At 41.1% G+C, this 12802-nt stretch overlaps 1 protein-coding gene across 1 annotated transcript in view; it reads right to left on the bottom strand.

Annotated features, from left to right (window-relative positions):
• CRY2 (cryptochrome circadian regulator 2) overlaps window positions 1-12802 on the bottom strand; it is a 305570-nt gene that overhangs the window by 85631 nt on the left and 207137 nt on the right. Inside the window, exon 7 of the mRNA XM_078684383.1 lies at window positions 3402-3713. Coding sequence (XP_078540509.1) covers window positions 3402-3713 — 312 coding nt within the window. The remainder of the gene's footprint in view (window positions 1-3401; window positions 3714-12802) is intronic.

Below are 12802 nucleotides of genomic sequence, written 5' to 3'. Positions count from 1 at the left end.
AGGCAGGAGAGTGAGACTGAGGGAGGCAGAGAATGCACACTTCCTGTGTGTCTGACTTGGCCTTCTTTTTGCCACAGGCTGGGACGAAGGCATTTTTGACAGAAAAAAACTCTTTCTGCCACAAAAAGATGGTTTAAACCTCACTGTAATATCAAAAGAGGTCAAGTGAAGGCAAAAAAATTACAAAAAAACAAGGTATTTTTGACAAAAGTCAAAAAAGAGAGCAGTGAATCCAGGGTACTGACAGAAGGAGCCAGAAAGAACAACTGACCTAACTGTCACCCCTGAGGCATGATGGAAAGCTAGGGATCATGGCTGCCTTAAAGGCACGGTGCCAGTTTTATGGAAAATTACATTAACACCTTCGATGCCCGTGACGAGACTAGCTCATCCTGAGCCACGGTGGAGCTGTGCTCATGACGAGCTTGTCTCGTCATAACAAATCCGCGCCGCCCACGCACGATTAATTCCCCGCCTGTACGGCTGAGTTAATCAGTGGGCGGGTTCATATCGAGACAAGCTCATCATGAGCACAGCTCCACCGTGACTCATGACAAACTGGTCTCGTCACGAGCACCGTGGTGCCGCGCTCACACCCATGCCCCCCCCGCACTGTGGGGGAATTACCCCCCGCAGCGAAGGGGATAATTTTCTATGTTGTTTTACAATGCAGCCTGTAGGCTAACAATGCCTGCTTTTCTTTTGCAGTTTACTCATGAGGTTCACTCATTAAAAACAGAGTTCAAGTGCTTCTAGCCCTCATGTGTTTTTATACATATATTATCTATGTTTTGCAAAAGCAGTTTTATGTGTTTTTTATTACATTGTTTAGCCTTCTAAATGACCTGCATTGGTATGAGAAAAAATGATATATGTTTATATATAAAGAGCTGTATATATATTTTTTCATATATCATTTTAAATTATTTCCGGGGTCCCCGAACTTGGGCGGGAATATTCAGCGCTTATGACTATTGATGAGGATCCCTTAGAAGAGAACTGCACTTTCTTTTTGATAGTCTGGGAGCCAAGGTTTGTAACCATTCCTGCCTTTCTTGCGAAAGGGAAGCTTTGTTCTGAATGGTGTCCAAGTTGGCCCCTAGGAACGTCATTGCCTGACTTGGAAAAAACAAAGTTTTTCGTTGGTTTATTGAAACGCTTAATTTGCAGAAAAGATCTATGCAATCTCTTAGAGCAGCAGCCGCTAGTCGAGCTGATGGAGCTTTCAGGAGCCAATTATCCAAATATGGAAATACTTGGTGACCCAGGTTCCGCAAGGCAGCTGCCACTGAGGCCAGAAACTTGGTGAAAATCTGCAGAGCAGATTTTAGGCATAAAGGTCAAATTAAAATAAAAAAATCCATATTTTTAAAGCGCGAACTACTCACCCTTACGGGTCTCAAGGCGCTGGGGGCCGTAGTGGAAATTAAGTGAGCTATTGCAGTATAAACTCCAGCATGGCTCCAATATCGTACCACATTTGCCGATTGTCGCGTCCCAGAATGGCTAGTGCATTAGCAGCCCTGACAGAGATTGTTGACATCTACGAGATGGTCTGCCCAATAGAATCCAAACTTCGTCTGTCCTTGTCCGGTAGAGACGTGATGGGGTGGAAGGATTTCATGATCGTCTCTGAGCCGCTTGGAAAATCACAGAGTTTGGTTTGGGTTGACCCGTAAGGTTTGAAGGGGAATCCTCGGGTGTCCTGTATTTTTTATCTAATCTTGGCAGTACCAGCACTACAGTAGACGGTGATTTCATTACTTAAAGTGCTTCCTACCAGATATGGTCCATAATGGGTACAACCCTTTTAGATTCCCTCGACGGTTCTTTAAAGTCATTAAGGAAACAATCTGATTGCTTGACTACAGTGGGCAGATGAAATCTGGATGTAGGCCTGTCCATCAAATTATGAAAATCTCCAATGTCCCCTGAAGCTGAGTCAAAAGGACGGCATGGAGGAGGGATGGTGTAGGTATAATATAGTTATCCTATTTATCAGTGGGTAGAGGAGGATCGTGAATTTCACCCTCTTCAGGCTCTTCAGAAGAGGATTGATCTTCTCTAAGAGGAACAGGGATGATGGGATGTGGCGTCATCCTAGGAGTAGCAGGAGGACGCAGTATTGGTGTTAGAGGTGCTACAGATGTTGCTGATAGAGGTACAGTAATATGTTCCCCTTGGGGCGGGAACCTTTTGCTGTAGTCTGTGAGCATGGCATGTATTAAAGAATTAGGTAAGCGAGCAGGTTCTTGTCTTGGTGGATCGACATAATATCTACAATGCTGATATTGTAGAGGAGGAACTGGAAAGTGTTGGCAGTATTCCTCCACATTATAATAGTCCTCATCCTCCTCCTGAAGTTCAGAAGGACTATGAGAAGGCTATTAAATGCATGGTTGCCTCAATGATAGCCTATGGAAGTTCTTTAATTACTGCTTTATCTATATTACTGTGGGGCGCCCACTTCCACGACGGGGAATGATTCAAGCATGTTAATCTATGAAATTTATTTATTTATTTTGAAGCTTGTAGAGCGCACAGCTACCTCCGGCGGAGGTGTCCCGGCGCTAAAGATACCCTAATACTGGATAACCGGCACACCTGTGCCTGTCCGGGACTATTAACTGTTTCCCGGGTCTACAGCAGGGCACAGTGGGGGCTGCACAAAGGTGCTTACCGCAACGCCCGCCCCCAGTCTTTTGGAGAGGTCTGTGTCTCCAGGCACGGAATAATCAGTTCCAGAGATTTCAAACCTGGTAATTTTGGCCCTGAAACACTGGTAACCTCGGCCTGAGTAATTTCAGCCTGAATTGCCATTCCAGGTAAAAAAACACAACTCGTAACAAGGCCTAAAACTTTTAGGGAAAAGTCTTGCCACATAAGCATCATTAAGCTTACTCCTTAACCATACCTGGTCTACTCAGCTAGTAAACAATCTGGTATTGGATCTCAGAACCACACGCTCTCACACCTTGCTTTTAGGAAAGAGCTAACATTTTCATCCTGTTAATCCCTCACAACACTTTCTTACGAGACTCTGTTCTAAATAGAAATTAGCTCACTGTTCATCAGTGTTGAGATGCCTCTGGAATTGAATGTGTTCCTTGAAAGAAGTAAACAAAATCAAGTGCAGTTAGAAGAAAAGAGCTAAACACAATGGTGTTTGTATCCTAAAATAACCAAACACTGGGATGTGTGAACTTATCAAGTAGAAGTGATTTTGCTTAGGGTTGCAGTATGATTTTTGTCCGGGACATACTGAAGATAGAAGCATAGAAAAAGTGGGCCTTCACATTTTCCAGATTCTACTGATACAATCCATTAACAAAGACATTTTCAGGAGGTTGCCCTGAATAAATGCCAGGAGAGTCAATGAAATAAATAAGAGGAAGACTCACTCGAACCCCATTCTCCCAACTGTTCCAAAGGTCTCCTCTGGTCAGAAAGCAGGCCACAGCATGCCTGGCAAGGTGGTGGATCCAACCTTCTTGTCGTAGCTGAGTCATGATTGCATCAATCCACGGAAACCCAGTTTTCCCTTCTGCCCACTTAGCTAAGGCATCTGGATTCCTATCCCAGGGAATCTGGATACAGATTGGGTTTCCTTCCATACGATCAAATTTTGGGTTGTTTGTGGCAGCTGTGTAGAAAAATTCTCGCCAAAGGAGCTGGCCATATAGCGAAAGTGGTGGCATACTGTTCCTCTTCACCTAAAGAAGGATAGACCATAATGAATGAATCAAAGACAGTAATATTTTAAGTCGAAAGAGCATAATTTATAAAATAGTCACCTTATGTCCTTACATCAAGATAATTTTTTTATAAACTGAGAGCCTAATTGATCTATCGCCTCCAAGACACTTGTTATTAAGAAAATACACAAGCACTTAGGAGGCACTCTCTCACAGTATGTAAAACATAGTACCGATACAGAGATCAGCAGCACCAACTTCCAAAATTCACAAACACCCAGAGCATGGATACTGGCAGGAACAGGTGTGTATACACACATACACACATAAACACACACACACACACACACACACACACAACACACACACACACACAACACACACCCACACACACACACAGGCTCGCACACACACACCCAATAGAATAATGCAAGTCAAATATGTCTACATACACAGCCACATTAAAGTGTTGGCACAGGCCACATTAGTGACAGTTTGTCACACATATAAACAAGTGTGCCATCAGTATTTGGAGTCAATATATTTTCTAGAAACAAAACACATTCTCTATTCTGTATACTGCAGAATCTTGCAATGCATTAGACAAACAGAAATCTCGTTTCAAAATGTATTGAAGAATGCCTAACTGGCTTTAATTTTTCTTTAAGAAAACATTTAGCAAACAATTTTGACATAAGTGAAAACTTAAAACATACATGTATTGTCATTGTAAACAACTATTTAATGCAAGCATTGGCAACACCAATAGATTCAGAGTTTTCTACCAAAAGAACAAGTTACTTACCTTCGGTAACGCTTTTTCTGGTAGATACTGGTGACGTCAGCGGGGTCGCGAGCGATGCCGTGCCTCTGTGACGTCCGGATCCACGTCGGCGCGAAGCTACAAAAAGAATTTCCGAATATTGCTGACGCAAGGGGATATTCACAAGGTGAGGAATCCACACGGCAGATGTATCTATCAGAATGTTAGCTTTGTCAATGCTTGTTTTGTTTTATCATGGGTTTTGTAAAACTTCATTGTTGGGGGAGCTTACCTTGCCAATACAACGAAATTTTGGTAAAAAGTTTTTTTTCTCCAAAAAGCAGTTATCATCACAATAGGCCTCTGCACTTAAGGGAACTACTTTGGATGCAGATGTGCTGCTTGTGAAAGGTCACAATGCCATCACTTACAGTAAAGTAGACAATGGATGAATTGGGCTGACCCATTGCTCCATACAAGTGGGAGGAAGAAACATGTGAATGACACAACTGAACAATGAATGCAGAGAGCTGGCTGAAAGCTCATATAGGTGAGATTATTATATGTAGTGTTTCATTAACATAAAAAGATCATGGCTAAAACCAGATCCAAAAAAAGCATTGGTAAAGCCAATGGGTCTCGCATATGAGAGGTCTACTGATTTTGTCAATTTTCTTTAGTTATGTTATATAGTAAGATATGGCACGATATGTATAAGGAGTGAATCTTGCGTGACCACTAAAGAGACATTAGATTGATCTGGCTAAGCTTTAAAAGAAGAGCAGTGACTTCAGGACATGGTGTTACAACAGGGTTGCCCACTCAGAAACTGGGGAACCAGGTTGAACATGGGTCAGTTCAACATCCTGTAGACATCTCTGTGTCTAATAAACAAATCTGACCTTGTGTAATTGAACGAGTGCTCACAGAAAGCACCCTAATGCCTTTGCATTTGCCAGGCATTGGAGTGCTTATTATATATATATATCTATATCTATCTATCTATCTATCTATCTATCTATCTATCTATCTATCTATCTATCTATCTATCTATCTATCTATATATATATATATATATTTTCACGAGTGATCCTGTCGCAGAGGGAACAGCTACACAAGTTGGTGCTAGGTTCGGGACCAGGACCGGATCCCGTGAATTATTTTTCACGAACAGAAAACCAGCACTCCGCACTTTAGAATTAAAGGTTTATTTCAGACACTGTTAAAGCCTACGCGTTTCGAACCAGATGGTTCCTTTTCACGGCAGTGTTAGCAGTTGTCCTACTACACTTACAATTATATAGCTTTTAATGCTCATCCTGGTGCATTATGGGACATGCAGTTTAGCATTCATTATGCATTGTTATCTACATTTTTACATTTTTAACATTTTTGCATTATTGGCGTTTTGATGCGTTTCAATTGGGGGCTAAGTGCCCTACATTCAACTTTTTAGCACGAGGACAATGTGTCATGGCAGTGTGTTTTTGGACTGCACAAGTGATTAAATTGTCCTTCTCGTTAAAGCCATGTGGTCATCAGTCCGGCTGTGCAGTCATATGCTATTTACTCGGGCCCCCAATTGAAACGCATCAAAACGCCAATAATGCAAAAATGTTAAAAATGTAAAAATGTAGATAACAATGCATAATGAATGCTAAACTGCATGTCCCATAATGCACCAGGATGAGCATTAAAAGCTATATAATTGTAAGTGTAGTAGGACAACTGCTAACACTGCCGTGAAAAGGAACCATCTGGTTCGAAACGCGTAGGCTTTAAACAGTGTCTGAAATAAACCTTTAATTCTAAAGTGCGGAGTGCTGGTTTTCTGTTCGTGAAAAATATATATATATATATATATATATATATATATATATATATATATATATTCAGCTCACGGTTTCAAAAGAGACAGCTTGAGTCAAGGAAACCACGCACTCCAGGGTAGCTCTTAATATTTAATCTCGCAACAGACGCGTTTCGGCGCTCCGCCTTTGTCAATGTTACAAACATTGATGGTAGGAGCCATGTTTTTAACAGCGTGCACGTGATCATGGGCAACACAAACAAGGGACTAAAATTCAAAACTCCATATTGGATGTTGTTCATAGGTTTCATCGCAGCTTTAAACAACACATGACGCGAGGGTATATATCCCCACTTCAACCCATATACATGCTTTACAATATTTTCAAGCATAAATGGAAAGAAAATAATTCAATTTCATTGCACGAGGAAAATAAAATCTTTTCCATTTCTTCATGCAATTCACCTAAGATGTGAACTACAATTTCGCCGTGTATCGGCTTTAAAGTCACAACATCCTTTCCCTAAACGAAAGTGTTGCTCACAACTCGCGATGAGTAAGACTGATACTGCCGTGGATCGGCAATTCTCCCTTGAGTTTCAATTGCTATGCCCAAACACTAGATTCTAATTTCAATTATTATTCTAAACTCAAAATTCAAATTTCAACACTATGGAAGGAATACATGAGTAATTTGACACGAATTTTCAACATTATTGCACCTAATATGACCTTCTAATAGAAATCATGTCTCAGAGTCTCCTAATGGATGACATTATCATGGGGATAAGTTGGTAAAGAATCATAAATTCATTAACAATTGTAATTACATTACCCTACATAGTCATCATAGCAGTATCCCGTATTAAATTCCATACACGGATCCAGTCATTATCATACAATAGATTATATGCACTTGGAGTGTTTCTTAAATTAAATTTAGAAGCCTATATGAGATGCCAATTCCTCCCCAGCATTCAACCCATTCGGATGTTTAGTCATTAAGTCAATGATATATCGGGACTCAAGCCTTCTAAGTCCATGTAGCCTGTCTCCTCCTCTCGGATTCTCTGGTATATAGTCTATACCAAAATATTGTAAATAATATCTGCTGCTGGAATGTTTTTCCTGAAAATGTCTCGCAACAGGATAGGATTGATCGTTTTTGTCAATCGCTCTCATATGTTCAAGAATCCGTAACTTCAGGGGTTTGATGGTGCTTCCGATATACATCAGTCCACATGGACACTTGAGGCAATACACCGCATAGGGGGTGCCACAGGTAAGGTACTTATTGATTGTTTTCACTATTCCTGTGTTTGGAATCTCATAGGTTTTCACTCTCTTGCTGTGTGCACAGGCTTTGCAGTGATGACATGGATGGAAACCTTTTAGATCTGCAAGTGTGTTAGGTTTCTTCTCAATTTTTTTCAGATGACTTTGGACCAACATGTCCCTGAGAGACCTTGACTTCTTAAAGGTTACTAAAGGGTAATCTGGAATGTCATCTTTAATGCTACTGTCGGTTTTCAATATGTGCCAATTCTTTCTTAGCATCTTTTTCAAATAGTTCGCTTCCGCCGAATAGGGAGTTACCAGCCGGAATTTTCCCTCTTCATTGTCAGCCTTAGTTGAGCTGCAGCACTTATCAGTTAGCAAATTTGATCTCTGTAATGCATTCACCTTATGCAATGCATAATGTGGCCATCGCATAGCCTCGTTTCTGGAATCTGCTGATACAAGCTGATGCCGCAAGTTGGAAATCTGAGTCCCTGGAACTGTTCCGTTTGAGCCTTAGTAGCTCTCCGTAGGGGATGCTTTGGATCAGCGCTGTTGGATGGTTGCTTGTGGCATATAGTACCGAATTTCCCGCTGTACTTTTGCGGAAAAGAGATGTTTCTATCTTATTATTGACTATAAATACCTTCAAGTCCAAATATTCCACACTGATGTTGCTTATTGTTCCACTGAAATGCAGATTCATCTCATTCATATTGAGCACATCAATGTAGGCCTTGGCAGTATGTTCCGATCCTTGCCAGATTATAAACAAGTCGTCTATGTAACGACACCACTTGATTACACTGCCTTTCTCACCATCCACTTCCAGCGACCTGGGCACCTGCTCCTCCCACCAGCCTACGAATAAATTCGCGTAGCTGGGGGCAAAGCAGGTACCCATCGCCGTACCAGATGTTTGTCTGTAATAGACGTCCTCAAATAAGAAAATATTATTTTCCAGACAGAATTCCACAAAGTTTGCTATCATCTGATTGTGTTCCAGAAACCGCAGTTGCCGTTTTTTGAGGTAATATTCTACTGCCTTGATGCCTTTATCATGACTGATACAAGTGTACAAGCTAGTTATATCCAGTACTAGCATTGTGTAGCTCGGGTCCCATTTTGTTTGTTCGATTTTGACAAAAAGTCTTTTGTATCCTTTATGTGGGAATTCAGCTGTTGTACCAACGGATTAAGGAAGTGATCAATAAAATTAGATAAATGTTCAGTTAAACTGTTTTGAGATGAAAGGATGGGTCTGCCCGGGGGATTGATGCTGTTTTTATGAATTTTGGGAATGTGATAGAATGTCGGAATTGTTGGATTGTTGCTTCGTAGAAATAAATATTCCTCTTTACCTAGCATATCTCTGCGGTACCAGGTATAAATCAGTTCGTCATATTTTTGTATGCTTTTAGCATAATGTTCTTTCGATGATAGTTCATAATTTGTTATATTTTGCAGTTGTTTCTTTGCCTCTTTACAATAATTTTCCCTGGTTTGCAGGACAACATTACCGCCTTTATCTGAAGGCTTTATTATCACACTCGTATCATGCATCAAATCCAAGATGGCTTTCCTTTCTTCCTGATTTATATTGTCACTTCCTCTCTTTTTGTTACTCTTTGTGGTCTGTGCCCTAAATTTCTGTAGGTCATTTGTCATTGCCTCCGAGAATACATCTATGGCATCCAACGTCAGTTGTGGGTTGAAATGCGATCTTAATTTATAGCCGCTCTCCTCTCTTTCCTGGTCGATCCCCAAGATTGCTGCTCTTACCGCTTCATCCTCGGTAGACGACGGGAGCTGGCTTGTGTATTCCTCAAGTGCAAGACCTTGCAGTGTCTCAACAGATGATAGATCATTCCCTTTCAAAGCATCAGTGGCAGTGGCCCTCATATGTATTCCAGTATAGTTCTTCACCGAAGGTCTTGTTTTAAAATATTTGTGCAATTTAATTTTCCTGACGAAATTAAATAGGTCAATACGCGTTTGCGTGTATTCGAGGTGACTTGTTGGGCAAAAGCTGAGCCCGAGGCTCAGCACTCTATTTTCGGTGGGAGTGAGGACTCTTGGGGTTAGATTTATTACAGTAATGTCCTCTGTTAGATCCTTGGGTATGCTTATTTCTTCCTGTTCACCCAATTGGATCTCTTTGGTCTTCCACGACCTCTTCCACTTCCTGCCCCCGCCTCCTCTTCTCGTTTTTCTTCTTCTCGCTCCGGGGGTTTGTTTTTGCCCCCCCGCAGCCATGCCTGTTGGATTACTTGGAATTCGTCTTGAAAAGGTGTCGTCTTAGATGTCGTCGCTTGGCTTTTCTCCCTCAGAACCTGCAGGAACTCGAGCTGGATATATATATATATATATATATATATATATATATATATATATATATATATATATATATATATATATATATATATATATATATTAGCTCCAGTCCTTTTAAACCTTTACCCAGCCGGGTCAGGAACAAAGACACAGCACTCCCGGGCTCAATACAAACAGCGGAGGTATTTTATTCAAGCAAACGCGTTTCGGGACAGCGTCCCTTCGTCAGTGGTTCAACCATGAGTCATGCAGTTGCAACTTTTTAAATGAGACGCCACCATTAATGATAGACATTGAAAACGGACTATAGCGTCCACGATAGAGTGGCGCCATCTTAGACTAGTTTCAAACTGTATTTTCAATGTGTTAAATAACAGTGATTACTGATATTTGCATTTCAACATCTTGCCGTGTATCGGCCTACACATGAAATAGCCCGGTTTCATAATTTCATTGTGAGTGGGATTTGACTTTCGTGATAATGGCATGAGACATAAGATTAAATAGTCTCAAATGACATTCAGGGCACATTGGCCATGAAGTAAATTTTTTAACTGGAATCTGCATCAGACAAGATCTTGCCGTGTATCGGCAATTGCAGCCATCCTGGCTGCATAAGCTCATACCATTATCACGAGTCTAACCCAAACAGTTATATTTCAATCATTGTTGTGACATAAAAAGGTCTCATTATAACATACTCCCCACCACCCCTCTTAAATGTTCAATACTTCATAATTATACATTCGTTACAGATTTCTTGTTCATGTTCGCTTTTTTACTTAGTTTCTCAGTTTCAGAAATTATTCCAACTAACATAACTTTTACAGTCCTTAACTCCCCTTATCCAAGGTGAGTAGCCATTTCCTCTCCCATGTTTAGACCCCCTGGTGCCTTCGTTTCTAAATCAATAATGTAACGCGATTCAAGCCTTCTAAGGGTCTGCAATCTATTCCCTCCCCTTACATTTGCTGGTACACAGTCTAAGCAGAAAAACCTAAGTAGATCTCTATTGCTATTGTGCTTGATCGCGAAATGCCTAGCGACAGGGTATGTAAAATCCTTATTCATTATCGCCCTCATGTGTTCTAAAATTCTTAATTTTACAGAATTGATTGTACTGCCAATATATTTCAGCAGGCAGGGGCACTGTAAACAATAAACTACATGATCCGTCTGGCAGGTCATGAATTTGCTGATTTTCCTTTCACCTCGACAGCCTCTTACTTTATAGGTGAGTGTGCGTTTACTGAATGCACACGCTTTGCACTTTCCACATGGAAAGAAGCCTTTTGCTTCCTTCAGCGTGCCTTTGGTGTTCCGGATCGGGTCTAGATGGCTATGGACCATATGGTCCCTCAGAGATCTTGCCTTCCTAAAGGTAAGTTGTGGAGTGGCAGGCAGGTCCGACCCCACAATCTGATCTGTCTTTAGAATATGCCAATGTTTCGACATAATTGTCCTTAACTTAAAGGAGTTTTCTGAGTAAGTTGTTACCATTCGAAACTTCCCCTCCACTTTTGGCCTCTCTTTCTTTTGGAATAGTGTATCGCGTGGCAGGGCCTTTACACGATTGAGGGTGTCCTGTAAAAGTTTTGGTCTGTAACCCCTTTCCTCAAATCTGTCCATACTTTCTCTGACTGCTAAATCAAAGTCCTCCTCATGGGTACAGTTTCGTTTCAATCTAAGAAACTCCCCATAGGGAATACTATTGATTAACTTACGGGGATGACTACTGGTGGCAAACAACACACTGTTCCCGGCTGTTGGTTTCCAAAAGAAAGAGAGGCCAAAAGTGGAGGGGAAGTTTCGAATGGTAACAACTTACTCAGAAAACTCCTTTAAGTTAAGGACAATTATGTCGAAACATTGGCATATTCTAAAGACAGATCAGATTGTGGGGTCGGACCTGCCTGCCACTCCACAACTTACCTTTAGGAAGGCAAGATCTCTGAGGGACCATATGGTCCATAGCCATCTAGACCCGATCCGGAACACCAAAGGCACGCTGAAGGAAGCAAAAGGCTTCTTTCCATGTGGAAAGTGCAAAGCGTGTGCATTCAGTAAACGCACACTCACCTATAAAGTAAGAGGCTGTCGAGGTGAAAGGAAAATCAGCAAATTCATGACCTGCCAGACGGATCATGTAGTTTATTGTTTACAGTGCCCCTGCCTGCTGAAATATATTGGCAGTACAATCAATTCTGTAAAATTAAGAATTTTAGAACACATGAGGGCGATAATGAATAAGGATTTTACATACCCTGTCGCTAGGCATTTCGCGATCAAGCACAATAGCAATAGAGATCTACTTAGGTTTTTCTGCTTAGACTGTGTACCAGCAAATGTAAGGGGAGGGAATAGATTGCAGACCCTTAGAAGGCTTGAATCGCGTTACATTATTGATTTAGAAACGAAGGCACCAGGGGGTCTAAACATGGGAGAGGAAATGGCTACTCACCTTGGATAAGGGGAGTTAAGGACTGTAAAAGTTATGTTAGTTGGAATAATTTCTGAAACTGAGAAACTAAGTAAAAAAGCGAACATGAACAAGAAATCTGTAACGAATGTATAATTATGAAGTATTGAACATTTAAGAGGGGTGGTGGGGAGTATGTTATAATGAGACCTTTTTATGTCACAACAATGATTGAAATATAACTGTTTGGGTTAGACTCGTGATAATGGTATGAGCTTATGCAGCCAGGATGGCTGCAATTGCCGATACACGGCAAGATCTTGTCTGATGCAGATTCCAGTTAAAAAATTTACTTCATGGCCAATGTGCCCTGAATGTCATTTGAGACTATTTAATCTTATGTCTCATGCCATTATCACGAAAGTCAAATCCCACTCACAATGAAATTATGAAACCGGGCTATTTCATGTGTAGGCCGATACACGGCAAGATGTTGAAATGCA

This window comes from Lissotriton helveticus, chromosome 3_2 (assembly GCF_964261635.1).
Source record: "Lissotriton helveticus chromosome 3_2, aLisHel1.1, whole genome shotgun sequence".
In the NCBI taxonomy this organism is placed as follows: Eukaryota; Metazoa; Chordata; class Amphibia; order Caudata; family Salamandridae; genus Lissotriton; species Lissotriton helveticus.
This window is presented reverse-complemented; position numbering and strand designations above follow the sequence as displayed.